This window comes from Colobus angolensis, unplaced genomic scaffold (assembly GCF_000951035.1).
Source record: "Colobus angolensis palliatus isolate OR3802 unplaced genomic scaffold, Cang.pa_1.0 Scaffold321, whole genome shotgun sequence".
NCBI classification, from domain to species: Eukaryota; Metazoa; Chordata; class Mammalia; order Primates; family Cercopithecidae; genus Colobus; species Colobus angolensis.
In genome coordinates, this window is record NW_012116500.1 from 331,038 (window position 1) to 348,490 (window position 17,453).

Consider the following 17,453-nt stretch of genomic DNA (forward strand, 5'->3'; position numbering starts at 1 on the left):
GATGCTGGGTTTCCAATAAGTAGATGACACAGGGTAGAGACTGGGGTTTCTCCACCTACATCACTCCCAGGGACCCACCTGGGAGATTGTTCTTCCTGTCCTGCCACTCTGGGTCCTCCAGGTTTACAGATCCCATTTCCAAAAGGGGGAATGCTTTCACCAGAGGACCTAGCAGGAGTCCCACTGAAACATTAGCTACAGTTGCTGCCCACTGAGCTCAGTGGGCTCTTCCACTGAGACTGCAGCTAAGAGAGGAGTCATCTTTGGGAGGGGGATGGGCTCCTATTACAGAGTGGGAGGCAAGGTGGAGTGTTTGGTTTCCAGATGGTCCGTTTGGGTGCCTCTTGCCCAATTGTGGGTATTCTCTTCCCCAATTTTGATGGTACAAGGACGAGTTCAGCAGCCACAGTATGACAAGGGCCTGGAAACCAGGGGCTCAGACCTGCACACGAGGGTCTGCATCATGCCACCAAGCAAGCTACTGAGACCAGAAGTGAGAGATGTGTAGGCCTGAGGAGGAGAATACTGAGTATCAGCTGAGGCCTGGCTGCAGTCGGGGCTCTAATTTGTCTCCTGACCTTCCTCTTTAATGTTTTCCCCAGGGAAAGGGCCCCCTCCAGAATCCTGGAGGAGATGTTCCTCAAACCAAGACGTGTCTCTGAGGGTAAAAGAGATGAACTGTGGGCCGGGTGCGGTGGCTCACGCCTGTAATCCCAGTACTTTGGGAGGCCGAGGGGAGTGGATCACGAGGTCAGGAGATCGAGACCATCCTGGCTAACATGGTGAAACCCTGTCTCTACTAAAAAAAAAAAATACAAAACATTAGCCGGCCGTAGTGGCAGGCGCCTGTAGTCCCAGCTACTCAGGAGGCTGAGACAGGAGAATGCAGTGAACCCGGGAGACTCCGTCTCAAAAAAAAAAGAGATAAAGTGTGATGAATGCTCTAATGCACTGCTCAGAGCCCCTCAGGACTGAAGGACTTCAGCTGTCCTTGGAATTGAATGGACTGAGCTGCAGAGAGTTCCTTTGCCTGAGAGCACACACCCTTTCCCAGGCAGCCCTCATGCAGTGACCTGTTCGTATGGGAATATAAAGGTCCAGCCTTCTTTTTTTTTTTTTGTTTTTGAGAGGGAGTCTCGCTCTGTCGCCCAGGCTGGAGTGCAGTGGTGGGATCTCGGCTCACTGCAAGCTCCGCCTCCCAGGTTCACAACATTCTCCTGCCTCAGCCTCCCAAGTAGCTGGGACTACGGGTGCCCACCACCATGCCCAGCTAATTTTTTGTATTTTTAGTGGGGACGGGGGTTTCACCGTGTTAGCCAGGATGGTCTCGATCTCCTGACCTCGTGATTTGCCTGCCTCGGCCTCCCAAACTGCCGGAGTTACAGGCGTGAGCCACTGCACCCGGCCAAAGTCCAGCCTTCTTGTTTGGATTCAGGGAAGCTCTGAAGGGCCACTCTAGCTTGTGCACCCTATGGCATTGGCTTGGCTGAGGCTTTCCTTGCCAAGGCATTCACTGCACCCTGGCTTTCATTCCTTCCCCCAAGTCCCAGGAGGATTCCTCAATGAACTTTCTGCAGGCTCATCTCTATTTCAGAGTTGACTTCCTGAGGAACAAAGCCTGTGACATGTGATCTTGTATATAGTTATGTGGGGGAATGTTCTTGTTTTGGGGTGACACATGTTGAGGTGTGGTGGGGTTAAGTGTCATGAAGTTTGCAGCTTATTTTCAAACTGCTGGAAAAAAATACCTGTGTGCACATATAAATACAAAAGATAGAGTAAATTGGCAAAATGTTAACAATTGGTGAATCTAGATGAAGTGTATACCTGAGTCTATGATTTTGTTTCAACTTTTTCTGTAGGTTTGAAATGTTCCGAAATAAAACCCCCTCCCCTATACACAAAAGGCAAATGAAGAGGAACAAACACCCAGGGTGCTGATGGTAGCCGAGCAGACTTGTGAAATCCAAGGCCAAGAGAGTTTCAATGTTACAGAAGCATTCAACATTATCAAATAGCTACAAGATAATCAAGTAAGGCTAGGACTGAAAAATGTCTCATAAATTTAGCAACACAATGTTCCTGATAACTTGGGGACAGAGTGTCCACGGAGTAAATACAGGCACCTTGCCCTCTAGTACCTTGCTTCTCTGCAGATCATCATTTAGCTGAAGAACCTAATTTCAGTTCTATTACTGAGTTTTCCAGACTTTCAAAAATGTGAATATCATGTTCAAAGTTCTGGAATAGTCCCTGTAGGAGGAATATAGAGCCACTCATAAACTCGGAATTTATTGAAGGAGCACATAAACTCTTATACTAAATAACTGTGATAGGTACAGAAGGGCATATTTAAGAAACCGCATAGTTCAGCCACTGCAATTGGGCGACCTGCAGGCTGAATCTAGACTAACCGTGGGATGAGTTTGGCTTTTGAGATGTGTTCCCAATTTTCTATTTAAAAATCAAGATATTTATCCCTAAATCCCGATTTCTGGCAATACTTGGCTGGAGCTGGAAGAAGGCTCTGGGGTAGGCAACCGTTCCCAGGACACTCGGCCTGCGACACCGGTTTAAGGCTCCGGTTTGGCCTCTGTAGGCAGCTGAGGTCCCCAACCCCCCACAGGTCACAGCCGCGATGCGCAAATCGCACAGTACAGCCCACAGGCAGCTCACCTGGTTTGTAAGAAAAGAAAAGAAAAAAAAGTTTTATTGGAACCAGGGCTGAGATTAGAATGACATGAGTGAGTCAGGAGTTTATGGCATGGATTTGGATGTTTTCTCGATCTTGATGACTTGAGTTTTTTGGGGCCCCCATTAATTTGGCACAGAGGCCTCCTCCTAGTCCCCGCCCTATCGCGAAGGGCTTTGAAGGGCATACGGAACAGCTTGGACTTTATTTAATCTTTACAGTGGCAAGCAGCTCAATACACAGATTTTTAGCATAGGCAAGACCAGCGCTGGTCTGCGTTCCGCGAGCACCCTAAGTTCCCACGCCCGGAGCTTCTCTCTAGCACATAACCCTCTAATATGACTAACGTTATTAATGCAAACTCTCTAACCTGTCAATGTCGTATCCCAGATCCCTCGTTTGCCTCTACAACACTGGCGTTTTCGTCCCCGCTCTCCCCGAGCTGAGCGCCCCAGCACTTGCCTGCCCGGGCGCCTCCTCCACCTGCGCGCCGCACGCCCGCTTCCGGCCGGCTTCCAGGCCTCAGAGGCGATCCCGAGGCTTCGCTCCGTTCCCAAGGGGCGGGGCTTTCTCATCGACGCGCTCAGCATTCGGCTCATGCTGCCTCGCCCCGGCGGCCGTCCAGCGGGAGGCGGAGCGAGTCCAAAATGGCGGCTCTCAGGCTGGCGCGTTCCGTGCTGCTGGGGCTTTGAGGTGGTCGCCGTGGGTCCGGGGGACCATTTCCCCGCCGCAGAAGCCCTAGAGGATGAATCGGGGGCCCTGCTAAGGTCTGGCGGCGGGGCTGGAGAGCAGTGGCAGCAAGGGCTGCGGTGGCGTCCACGCAGCGGGATGTGCGAGAGTTACTCCAGGTCGTTGTTGAGGGTCTCGGTGGCGCAGATCTGCCAGGCGCTGGGCTGGGACTCGGTGCAGCTCAGCGCCTGCCACCTCCTCACGGACGTGCTGCAGCGCTATCTGCAGCAACTGGGCCGGGGCTGCCATCGGTACTCTGAGCTCTGTGAGTACCGGGCTGGGTGCGGGAGGGCTGCCCCGGCAAGTCAAGGGTGACACCTCCGCTCTCCCTGTCCCTCCGCGTCCCCGGGGTGTGCATCCCGCACCCTGCCTCGAGATCTGCTGTCTCCTCGGCCTCCCACGTCCCTGGGCTTCCACTGCCCCTGCAAACTCTAGTCATCCTTCGGGTGCCTCTTTCTTATCCGCTAACTTCCCGCCACCAGCCCGGGAGCCGGGTCTTCGCTCCCAGCTCCACACCCTCCTACCGCTCCTCCGCCCTGAAATGTGCCTGGATCTCTCTCATTGTCTCCTGTTTGCTGCGGGTAGATCCACCCCCAGCGTGCCCTACACCCTCTTTTACCTCGGTCCTTTTTCTCCCTTGCCCGCAAACTACTACAACTAGTTGTCACAGGCGCTCCGTCTACCGGCCGTTTCTTACAAGACTGGCCATTCCTGAGCTCCTAACTACATAGACTCGTTGACAGCTCTGCTCCGTTAGGGACATTGCCTCGTCTTTCTGTATCTGTTCGTTTCGTGGACGACATCTCCATTTACTGTTTTACCAAGGCTGACTTTGTCAGTTTCGCTGATGAGATGTACTCTCACTTACGTTTCGGTTACCAGTGAGATGTCAGTTGTTATCGAAGTAGGATAGAGGGACCGTGGGCAGTTGACAAGATTCTCCAGGTAATCTGGGCTACAGTACTTATGGGTTTTAACTGAATGTCTGGTAATATCTATAGCTAGTGGTATTTAATAATTTAATGGAAGGAATGGAATATTTTAATAGAAGCTCCACATTATCTTGTTCATGTGAAGCATTGCATGTGTGTTTGTTGAGGAGAGGAAACTACCACTCATTTTAGTTTCAAGTCATGATGTTTAAGGTGATAAGCTGGAGAACTGAATGAAGTATCTCATAGGATATTTTGTTTTGTTAAAGTGGTTCCTACTGAAAAATTGAGACTCACAGACACGCTGTATTTCTCAGGCCCCAAGTTTTGTTCCCTCTTCCACAGGGCTGCCAAACTAATCTGTTCATAACACAAATCTGATCCTGTCATTATTCTTAAAAATATTTTAACTGTACTTCGTTGGTTACAGGCTAAAAATCTAAACTCTTAGCAGTACACAGTTCCCTTTGTGAGCTAGCATTTTGCTTATCTTTTGCCAGCCTACCTAATCTGCGACCACGCTGAGCTACCTGCCTTTTCCAAAATGTTTTAAGCTATCCATTCTTACATACATGCTATGTCTTACCTAGAGTGTCCTTTGCCCCTGGCCCACTGGTAGTACTACTTTTATTTTGAGATGCACTTATCACTTGCTCTAGGGAACTCATGTTGTCTGCTTTCATAATTCTGTGCATATTTCTTTTATATTATTTGTCATCTTGTTTTGTAATCACCTGTGTATGCCTCTTTCCCCTCTCCAGGAGAAAAATTGATTATATTTGTATTCTGTAACCTATAGGGCCATTATGTAATAGGCACCTGAGAAATATTTGTTGAATAAATGAATGAACTGATAAACCACTACCCTAAAAGCCACTTACTGACTTTGCATATTGAGTTCCAAAAATGTGTATGTTTTGAATGCTTAATTTCACTGATACTTCTATTCTTCTTCTTCTTTTGAGACAGGGTCTCACTCTGTTGCCCAGTGTGGAGTGCAGTGGTGCGATCTTAGCTCTCTATAGCCTCGAACTTCAGGGCTCAAGTGATCCTCCTGCCTCAGCCTTCCGAGTAGCTGGGACTACAGGGATACGCCACCATGCCTAGCTAATTTTTTAATCTAGTTGTATTGCTCAGTCTGGTGTCAAACTCCTGGGCTCAGGTGATCCTCCTGCCTCAGCGTTTCAAAGTGCTGGGATTACAGGCGTGAGCCACCATGCCCAGCTCACTGATACGTCTGAATGTGGAACCACAAAGTAATATGCTAATTTTTTAATTGTTTTGTAGAGATGTGGTCTAGTTGTATTGCTCAGTCTGGTGTCAAACTCCTGGGCTCAGGTGATCCTCCTGCCTCAGCGTTTCAAAGTGCTGGGATTACAGGCGTGAGCCACCATGCCCAGCTCACTGATACGTCTGAATGTGGAACCACAAAGTAATATGCATGTGTTTTTATCTTGAAAGTGCATCACCAGCTGACTACTCTTCTGGCTTTTGTTTCTTTTTCCTCTGGCCTGCTCTGCAGTGGTCCTTGAGTATACTGTTACTAATAGGATAGGATAGGCTAGGCTAGGCATAGTCCAGATTATGTTTGCTACCATGTATCTTTAGCTATTCAAAATGTCTCCTGAATACTAGTTACCTTTCCTGCCTTTTATACAAAACAGAAGGGAGCTGGCACTCCATGTGACTAGGTATTCCAAAGTCACCCAGGGGTCATTGCAGCTCTTCAGTGTAAACCTTCTTCCTAATTACCTAATTTCCGTAGCCAGTTTCTTGGTTTCAGTGAGGATGAGATTGTCAGGTTCATTATTTCCCATCGTGATTTGGTGACTTTTTTTTAATGCTAATTTTGGTATACTTATTAGATACATTTAGATTCTTTTTTCTATACCAGTGTTATTCTAAAATCGAATTCTGTAACTCCAAGTTACCACTATAGAATCTTGTATTCCACTCCTTTAAATCCTTTCTGTTGTTTTAACAAACACTTACTGAGCACCACTTATGAACCAATCCCTGTACTAGGCATTGGAGACATAAAATTACTAAGATATAATCCCTGCCCATAAGGTGTGTTCAAGATTGCCAGAATGTCAGCAAAAACAAACTGGTGGTGTTTGTTTCTTCTAAAATAAATGTTCTCAAGTTAAAGCAAGTATTAGAAGTTACCATTAATTCAAATAATGAACAAATAATGAACTTCAGAATTGCCTTAGGGTAACAATTTCTCCAAGCATTCAAGGGCAGATGTCTCTGTCTGTGTCACATTATATATTAAATATGTTGGCATGCGCTGAAAGCAGGTGCTAAATCTTTCAGACTAACTCTTCAACACTAGTACTATAATATTTTTTGTATGGTACAGGGAGTAAATGTAAAAGGAGTAAGAGGAGAGATGGTTGTAGGCTATGGATTCTGGGGTAGGATTACTTCACAGAAAAGATAAGATTTGAATTGAGCTATGAAGTATGGTTGTATAAAGGTATAGAGTATTCCAGGTTAGAGAATCACATAAACTAAGCTGTCCAGGTGAGATTAAGCATAATGAAAGTACCAGTAAGGTGTTTAGCTCCCTATGCAGCTAGTTCATTCCAAGGGTGTCTGAGGAAAATGTTCAACACAGTGAAATCAGGTTATAGAGGGACTTAAAAGCTAGACAAAAGAATTAAAACATGTAGTAGAAAACATTGCATACTTCTAAGTAGGGGGACAGTATGATTAAAGTGGTATTTTAAGAAAATTGTACTGACAGTGATGTGCACAAGACATTGAAGTGGGCAGAACTTAAGACTATACTGAGACAGGGACAGTAAGAATAGAGAGAAAGGAAAAAAATCAGAAATCATGGTTAAAAAAAAAAAAGGTGGCCGGGGAGGGAGAGGGGGACAGGGTTAGAAACAGTACCAGGTTTTGGTTTGAGGTTGCAAAGCATATGGAGGAATTTAAGATGATTATATTTTTTAGACTGAGAAAGTAATAATAGCTTTAATAGGAATAGAAGAGTTGAAATGCCTGTTTACGTTCAGTAAGAATAAGAGTATTCGTTTTGTTTTCTCTTTTTTATACATCATTAGAAGTATACATTAGAAGTAACCCATGCTTATAGAAAAAAAATCAAAGACTGCAGAAGTATGTAGAGTTAAAAGTCAGTCTCCTGGTTCCACCACAGCCCTCCCCTCTACTGCAGCTTCCATCCCCTTGAACTGTTAACCATTGGCTAAATATCCTTCTAGACGTTTCTGTATGCATTACCACACATGCGTCCAATTCTAGCAAGATTTGGATTCTTTTTCATTTTACAGTGTGATTTAATTTCAGACATACTGAGTTTGAAGTGATCAAATTTCAGGATTTCAGTTAAAAAGTCAGGATTTCAGTTAAATCCTTTAGGCTGTTGAAAATCGGAAACTGGAATTTTCATAGACATTTTTAAAGATGTAGAGACCTTAAGGTCTGCTAAGGATAGGCATAAGAAAAACTTGCTTTTGTAAAGAAAAAAACTCACTATATCTAACTTTTTATCTTTTTATCTCTGTTTTATGTGGTGTTTTCTAATTACGTTTGAAAATTTATAGGTACATTACTTTTATGGCTAGGCATGGTGGTGGTGCACTGGTAGTCCCAGCTACTCGGAAGGCTAAGGTGGGAGGACGGCTTGAACCTGGGAAATTAAGGTTATAGTGAGCCATCATGGCCCTACTGCACTCCAGCCTGGGCAGCAGAGTGAGACCCTGTCTCAAAAAACAAACAAAAACCAAACTTTCATGATCTGAGCCTTCTTTGTAAATATTCTTAGATTTTAAAAATTCATTTAATGGTATAACTCATTCAGTAGGTATTTATTGAGTGCCAGCTATGTTACAGCCACTGTTTAAGATTCCGCAGATGCATCAGGAACAACAGAGGAAATTTAACAAACATTGACTTTGTCAGCACAGCACACTACTTATTTGATGATTATAAAAAAAGAAGGCCAGGCACATTGGCTCATTCCTGTTATCCCACCACTTTGCAAGGCAGAAGCAGGAGGATTGCTTGAGGCCAGGAGTTCAAAACCAGCCTGAGCAACATAGCAAGAACTCATCTCTACAAAAAACAAATAATAATAATAATTAGCCAGGCATGGTGGCATGTGCTTATAGTTCCAGCTACTCAGGAGACTGAGAGGGGAAGATTGCTTGAGCCTAGGAGTTTGAGGCAGCAAGGAGCTATGATCATGGTACTGTACTCCAGCCTGGGCAACAAACAAGATGCCATCTCTTTTTTTTTTTTTTTTTCCTGAAATGGAATCTTGCTCTGTTGCCCAGGCTAGAGTGTAGTTGCGTGATCTCAGCTCACTGCAACCTCCGCCTCCCAGGTTCAAGCAGTTCTCCTGCCTCAGCCCCCTGAGTAGCTGGGATTACAGGCATGCACCACCATGCCCGGCTAATTTTTTTATTTTTAGTAGAGACAGTTTCACCATGTTGGTCAGGCTGGTCTCGAACTCCTGACCTTGTGATCTGCCCGCCTCAGCCTCTCAGTGCTGGGATTACAGGCGTGAGCCACCGCGCCCAGCCAAGATGCCATCTCAAAAAAAAAATACAAAACACTACTTTATTATTATTATTTTTGGGGCATTTTCTGTGTGTCAGGCACTGTTCCAGATGCTTTTGATCATCTGTAAACTACTTTGAAATTTGTTCTATAATATATAAGCTGATCATGAGTGTGATTTTTCTGTGGTGTTCTGGCTAGTTGTCTGATCATATTTAAGCTTGACCTTAATAATCAGCTTAAACATGATTCTGTGATATTCTATTTAAAATATTAAATTCTTTCCAATAACTAGGTTAAAATGTTTGATTCTGAGCTGCATATTTACTTACTACCTTTTTTAATATTTAAAAATATATTCATGGGATTTCTTCAAATAATTTGATTTGCTTTTGACTTTGTTTCAGATGGCCGAACAGACCCAATTTTGGATGATGTTGGTGAAGCTTTCCAGCTGATGGGGGTTAGTCTACATGAACTAGAAGACTATATTCACAACATTGAACCTGTCACCTTCCCACACCAAATTCCATCATTTCCTGTTAGTAAGAACAATGTGCTTCAGTTTCCTCAACCTGGAAGTAAAGATGCAGAGGAAAGAAAAGAATACATTCCTGATTACCTGCCACCCATTGTGTCTTCTCAAGAAGGTTTGTGAGTGTTTCTTCTTCATTTGTTAGGGACTATTTTAATGGATTTTTGATCCTCTTAGCTTTCCATGCTATGTCAACTTCATAAATTCTGGAAACACAATAGAAACATGTACTGTTATTTACAAATTATTCTAACCCTTAAACCAACAAACTTGCAACCGACATTACCAGGCCAAGCCATGGTGTAATCAAGGTTATGTCTGAAGCATTTATCTCCTTTGTAAAGTTCAAGTAGAGGAAAACGGTGAAGCCAAAGAGAAGCCTTTCAACAGCCCTATTATATGAGAATGGGGTATTAAGTAAACTAGAAAACCTTTGAAACAAAAAGAAAAATTGGGATAGCTCTTTCCTCCTCGCTTACTATTCAGGCCATGAGTTGAATGCCATAGCTTTATACTGGAAACAGTGAGTGAATCGTGAGTATTCACTGATACTGTGTAGACTTACTTCTGATTTTTATGATGAGTAGAAATGTTTATTGTTTGATCATAATAGAACTTTTGATTATAAAATGATAGCTAATCAGATACAGTGGTCAGTCCCATTGCAGAGTTCCCTTTTTTCCTGTATAATTTTAGATGTTGATCATTAAGTTCACTAAGATTCTGAAGAGATATTTAAGTAATTTGTGGTCTCTAATACAAGTGCACAGTATTTTTTCTTAAAAGACTTGGAAAAGTTGCAATTAAGTTCTTTCATTTTGTAACAAATTCTAAAACCTGTATACTTCAGGACAATGCAGATGATGCCAGCAATTACTTTTACTTAGATTTTCTATTGTAAAATATACGTCACATAAATGGACCATTGTCACCATTTGTAGGTGTACAGTTCTGTGGCATTAAGTATACATTGTTATTCAACCATCATCCCCCTCCTTCTCCAGAACTTTTTTACCCTCCCAAATTGAAACACTGTTCCCATTAAACGTATCTCCCCATTCTCCACCACTTCCAGCCCCTGCCAACCATTCCTTTTTTTGTGTGTCTATGAATTTGTCTATTCTAGGTACCTTTTATAAGTGGGATTGTATAGTATTTGTCTTTTTATGACTGTCTTATTTCCCTTAGTATGATGTCTTCAGGGTTCATTCATGTTGTAGCCTGTGTCAGGATTTCGTTGTTTTTTTTGAGGTGGAGTCTTGCTTTGTCACCCGGGCTGGAGTGCAGTGGCCGGATCTCAGCTCACTGCAAGCTCCGCCTCCCGGATTTACGCCTTTCTCCTGCCTCAGCCTCCCGAGTAGCTGGGACTACAGGTGACCGCCACCTCGCCTGGCTAGTTTTTGTATTTTTAGTAGAGACGAGGTTTCACCGTGTTAGCCAGGATGGTCTCGATCTCCTGACCTTGTGATCCGCCCGTCTCGGCCTCCCAAAGTGCTGGGATTACAGGCTTGAGCCACCGCGCCCGGCCTGTGTGTGTGTGTTTTTAAGGCAGAATAATACATTATATACACGTTCCACATTTGTTTATCCATTCACTCACTGATGGGCATTTGGGTTGTTTCAACCTTTTGGCTCTTGTGATTAATGCTGCTATGAACATTGGTGTGCAAATATCTGTTCCAGTTCTTGCTTTCAAGTTTTTTTGGGGTCTGTACCCCGAAGTAGAATTGCTGGATCATATAGTAATTGTCTACTTAATTTTTGAGGAAGCACCACACTGTTTTCCACAGTGGCTGCACCATCCTCTCCTTCCTATCAGTGGTGCCCAAGGGTTCCAGTTTCTTGCAATTCATTTCTTATAATCGGTTCTACTTTAATAGCATTTTGAAGCGTTACCTACTTGTCTCAGTAACTATGTTTACATTTGGCATAAGTTGTTTTACAGTCTGTGTGTCAGGGTTGCCTCATCTGAAAAACTGGACGGATACTGGACCTAAGTGGTAGAGACTTGTTGTGCATTGGTGGCTCATCATTTAGGCGCTCTGGATCTTAGTTCTACTGAATGATACTAACACACTGACAGCCCAGAACCAAAGCTAGGACTTTGATCATAATCTACACTTAACTGCTTGGTCCTTTTTGTCTTATTTTTATAGCATGCAAATATTCCATAATAAAATTCTCTTAAAGTGTTATGGTTAACATATTTAAATACCAGCAAGGAAATGTAACTAAGATAGCAGATTTAGATTAGGTAGTGAAGTATGAAAAACAATTTAGTGTGTTTTTTGTTTTGTTTTGTTTTGATACTGACTTCTGGCTGAAATTACTATATTACCGTAAATTTTTGGGTGTCTTTTCTGGATTCTTTGAAGCAGAAGAAGAATCTTATTTAGTTTTATGCAAACAATATAAATTATAAACATTTTAAAAGGAAAATAACATAAATCTTGAGAACACTGCTTTTCATTTTTTATCTAATACATGTGGATTAAGAAGGAAAAATATTGCTGGTTTGTAACATGCATATGGTTTATAAGGATGCAGGGAGTGGTAGGCAGTACAGTAGATACTTGTCAAAACCTTGTCCTCTTCGTAAGAAAAGGATGTGAAATGCAATTCTTTGGTTGCCATTTAAAAATATAACCATACAAGACTATTTCTTATCATTTAGAATCGGAAATATTTTTTTTTCCTGGGTACAACATGTTAGAAAGTTCCTGGTATTCTGATTAGTGGTGCAAAGTGAGGTATAGCGGTGAACCCCTTTGATAATGGTACTGTTCACCACGCTCTTTGTTTTCCTTTTACTTCCTTAAGGGCCACAGACAGGCTAGACTTCAGTCTTAAAATACTATTAGCAAGGTCCTGCCATGGGGTTCCCTCTTATCAGCCACTCAACTTGGTTCGTGTCAAAAAAAGCCTGTGAATGTCTGCCTGCACGGCACCTGGAGCTGGCAAGTGTGTACGCATAGAAGGCCTGAAGGGGCAGCAGGCTGTGAGAGGCACAGCATGGACCTCACAGCGTCACTGAGACATGACTCAGTGAGTCACTGAGTTTCTAGTCTTCCCAAGTCACTTTACCTTTCTGAACTTTATATTCGTCATCTGTAAAATCAGTGTAATAACACCTACCACATTGGGGAAATGGGGAATCAAGTGATTTTTTTTTTTTAACACATTTGTATACAATTGGACAGTGTTTAACATATAAAATATGTAACAGTGGGCCAGGTGTGATGGCTTATGCACTTTGGGAGGCTGAAGCTTGAGCCCAGGCGTTTGATACCAGCCTGGGCAATGTCATGAGACCCTCATCTCTGCTGAAAATAAAAATCTTAGCTGGGCATGGTGGTGCACACTTGTAGTCCCAGCTATCGGGAGTCTGAGGTGGGAGGATCTCTTGAGCCCAGGGGTCAAGGCTGCAGTGAGCCACGATCACACCACAGCACTCCAGCCTGAGTGACAGCGAGAACTGTCTCGAAAAAAATAAAACACATGACCGCGAATGTTAGTTCTCTTCCCTTTTTTCTTTTCTTGCTCACAAAGAATTTACTTTTGCATTGAAATACAATATACATTAGTGAAGTGACACTGTAAGGGGAATCAGTGTCAAGCCGTGTTCAGTGGCACACCCATAGTCCTAGCTACTTGGAAGGCCGAGGCAGGAGGATCGCTTGAGCCCAGGAGTTTGAGGCTATAGTGTGCTGTGATTGAGCCTGTGAATGCCCATTGCACTTCAGCCTGGGCAACACAGCAGGACCCTGTCTCTGAAAAAAAAGAGAAGAATAAATGTAAAGTAGTGTTACCATCACGTGCTGAGGAGCTGAGGGAACAGACTTACTAGCTGGGCTGGATAGATACTTGACTGAGGAGCTCTGTGATTATCTGCAGTGTGAAGATGACAGAGGAGGAGATGATGTGGAAGGAGTTATTGCCTGCTGTATCTGATTATATGTTTAGAAGTGAGACCTCTTTGAAAATATTTGATACATGCATATTTTTGCTTGGACTGTTACAGTTCTGATGGCTGGTACCCAGTGTGTTTTATCCAAGAACATTCTCTCCCCAGCTTGCCATACATATTTTCAGATTCACACCAATACCATATTTTTTTGCTTCCTATTTTATTGTGCTGAGGAATGTCTGAAAATAGTACAGCGTACTATGCCAAAGTCATTGTTGGTTCTCACAATGTGGTCTCTAGATCACTGGTCAATGAGGGTCTTCGGGGGTGGGTATGTTGATTGGTTCAAAATATTTGCATAAGAGAGAAATATAGGCTGGGCACAGTGGCTCACACCTGTAATTCCAGCACTTTGGGAGGCCGAGGTTGGCAGATCACTTGAGGTCAGGAGTTCGAGACCAGCCTGGCCAACATGGTGAAACCCCACCTCTACTGAAAGTATAAAAATTAGCTGGATGTGGTGGTGCACACCAAGTCCCAGCTACTTGGGAGGCTGAAATGGGAGAATCACTTGAATCCGGGAGGCAGACGTTGCAGTGAGGTGAGATCGTGCCACTGCACTCCAGCCTGGGTGACAGAGTGAGACTCCATCTCAAAAAAAAAAAAAAAGGAATATAAACCATGTACCCTGACTTATTGCAGGAAACTTACCAAGCTCAGCTTAAACTTGGTAAAGATACTGTGAGGTTGCCACTTTTAGAGTTTCTATTTTTTAAAAATTTAAAATAGACTATTTTTTAGAACAGTTTTGATTTACAGAAAAAATTGAGAAGTTAGTATGGAGAGTTCACTCACATCTGAACCGTTTCTTCTGTTATTAACCTTTTACGTGACTGTGGTACGTGTATCACAATTAATGGACAATATTGACATGTTATTAAGTGACGCCCCACTGTATTGGCATTTCCTTAGTTTTTACTGGATGTCCTTTTTCTGTTTCCAGATCCCATCCAGGGTATCATATTGTGTTTGGTTGTCACGTCTCCTTTGACTTTTCTTGGCTGTGACAGTTTTTTAGACTTTTCTTGTTTTGATGACCTTGAGAGTTTTGAGGATTATTGGTTAGGTATATTGTAGAATGCCCCTCTAGTGGATTTTTCTGATGTTTTCCTCATGATTAGACTGGGGTTATGAGATCTTAGGGAGAAAGACCACAGAGGCTAAGTGCCATTTTAATCATATCACAAGTCTATCCTGTCAACATAATTTATCACTGTTGATATTGATGGTGATCACGTGGCTGGGATGATGTTTATCTGGTTTCTCCACAGTAAAGTTTCTCTTCTATCCCCTCTTCCCCTACTGTGCTCTTTGGAAAGAAGTCACTCCTCGTAGCCAGCACTTAAGGAATGGGAGTCATGCGTCCCGCTGTGAAGGTGGAATATCTGCATACGTTGTTAGGAGCTCTTCTGCATAGGGATTTCTCTCTTTCCCCACTAAGATTTCTATTATTATGATGAAACCCTTTAAAAAGTAAACATTTTACATGTTTGAAAAAATTAACAAAAGTAATACAAACTTGCTGAAAAAATATATTGCCAAGTGAATTTGTTATGAAATGAAAGTGTCTCTTCACTTCCCTTCTTCCCCCTTCCCAAGAATGACCTAGTTCGGCAGATGGGGCTCCTCTGCTTCTTTCCGTGTGGCCTTCTGCACTCCTTGCACTCAAGAATCTGTGTCCACTTCAATACCTGCCATTTCTTTCTCAAGCTCCTGCCATCCTTTTCTTGAAGCAGCTCTTGCTGTGAACACCAATTACTATCTAAATGGTTGATCTGAAGGAAATTTAACCCTTTTCTCCCAGTTCAAGAAACAGAACTTTACCAGCCATCTCAGAATACCTTCTATGTGCCCAGCCCCACCCCGGCCCTTCCTCCTCCAAAAATAACCAACCACTGTCCTGACTTTATAGGAATTACTTCTTAGCTTTACGGTTTTATCAGCCAAGTGCGTATCCCTAGACACATTAATGTTCTTCACACATGCACACCCTTTTTCACTTTGCAGGTCTTTTTTTTTTTTTTTTTTTTGAGACAGAGTCTTGCTCTGTCATCCAGGCTGGAGCGCAGTGGCACGATCTCGGCTCACTGCAACCTCCGCCTCCCAGGGTCAAGCGATTCTCCTGCCCCAGCCTCCCGAGGAGCTGGGATTACAGGTGCCTGCCACCGTGGCTGGCTAATTTTTGTATTTTTTGGTAGAGATGAGATTTCACAGTGTTGGCCAGGCTGGTCTCGAACTCCTGACCTCAAGTAATCTGCCAGCCTCGGCCTCCCAAAGTGCTGGGATTACAGGCATGAGCCACCCTGCCCAGCCATGTCATTTACCTTTTAGTTTGCAACTCCTTCCATTCCTTTCTTTGTCTTAGAGTTTATTTGTTAGAAATCTGGGTTGTTTGATCTGCAGAGTGCCCCACAGTTGGATGTTGCGCAGTGTGCATTCATAGTGCAGCTCAATGTGTTTCTCACAATTGGCAGCAAGAACCCGAGGCTTGACCAGATTTAGGTTTGGCAAGATATCAGCTCATGATGTCCAGTTTTCACTTTTGTTGATGTTAGCAGTGCTGATGCTCAGTGCCTGGATCCATTAATTCATTAGGGGTTGCAAAGTAATGATAATACTAGCACTTTGTTTTTAGTTCATTCTTTAGTTGAAATAACTTTACAAGAAAATCCTTTTCTTCATCCGCTGTTTAGGAACTTAATGGCATAGTTTATGTCGGGAAGGCAGGGTTAATGCTTGATTTTTTTCATATGGTATACCCAGTTTTCATGAGAATAAATTGGTTCCTTGTCATCCTTAGAAAGTGACTAGTTTCGTTTAATACTCTATCATTATGAACTCACAGATTTAAACATACTTGACAGATTTCATTCATTACTTTTTTTTTTTTTTTTTTGGAGACAGAGTCTCACTCTGTCACCTAGGCTGGAGTGCAGCGGCACGACGTGCTCACTGCAGCCTCTGCCTCCTGGGTTCAAGCGATTCTCCTGCCTCAGCCTCCTGAGTCGCTGGGACTACAGGCACCCGCCACCACGCCCAGCTAATTTTTGTATTTTTAGTGGAGACCAGGTTTCACCTTGTTGGCCAGGCTGGTCTTGATCTCCTGATCTCGTGATCCTCCTGCCTCGGCCTCCAAAAGTGCTGGGATTACAGGCATGAGCTACCGCGCCCGGCCTCATTACAGTTTTTTACCTGTATTGTAGCTTCAATTGTTGCATCTTTGGCCAGTGGCAGCTTCTTCACCCTTGCTTCTGAGTGCTTTTGACACGACCCAAATTGGCTTTGGTGACGTCCTCCCACTCTGGTGTATCAAAATGTTCTCGACTCAGCATGTATAGTCATGTTCTATGCTTGGTATAAGTTATCTGTCCAGGAAACCCTGGTTTCTTGGAAAGTAGTATTGCTTTTCTTTTTTTAATTTGAATTTTTTTTAATTATAAAATTTCAAGTTATATTTATGTATATTTGGGGGGTGCAAAGCGATGTTATGTTTTATAAATACAATATGGAATAATTAAGTCAAGCTAGTTAACAAATCTGTCACCTGAAATGCCTGTGGCTTTTTGTGGGGAGAACGTTTAAAACTTACTGTCTTAATGATTTTCAAATGTGTAATACATTATTATTTTTCTTTTTCACCATGCTGTGCAATATATCAAAAAAAGTATTCCTCCTATCTGACTGAGGCTTTGTACCCTTTGCCTCTCATCTCCGCATCCCCACATCCCCTGCCCCAGCCTCTGTAACCACCACTCTACTCTCTGCTTCCTGGAATTTGGTTCTTTTCATCCACATATAAGTGAGAACATGTGGTATGTCTCCTTCTGTGCCTGGCTTACTCCACTTAGCAGAGTTGTTTGAATTCCATCTATATTGTCACAAATGACAAAATTTCCTCTTTTTTTAAAGGCTGAATAATAATATTTTTTACTTTTTATGGATACACAGTAAGTATAAATATGGAGTAAATAAGATATTTTAATAAAAAGCATGCAATATGTAATAATTACATCAGAGTAATTTGGATATTTACCACCTGAAGCATTTATCATTTCTTATTTATTT

General features: G+C 43.0%; 1 protein-coding gene across 1 annotated transcript in view; it reads left to right on the forward strand.

Moving 5' to 3' along the window:
• Positions 1–3,295: 3,295 nt before the first annotated feature.
• Positions 3,296–17,453, forward strand: part of TAF3 (TAF3 RNA polymerase II, TATA box binding protein (TBP)-associated factor, 140kDa) — a 207,755-nt gene continuing 193,597 nt past the window's right edge. The window contains exons 1-2 of the mRNA XM_011951629.1: positions 3,296–3,686; positions 9,294–9,536. Coding sequence (XP_011807019.1) covers positions 3,521–3,686; positions 9,294–9,536 — 409 coding nt within the window. The 5' untranslated portion in view covers positions 3,296–3,520. The remainder of the gene's footprint in view (positions 3,687–9,293; positions 9,537–17,453) is intronic.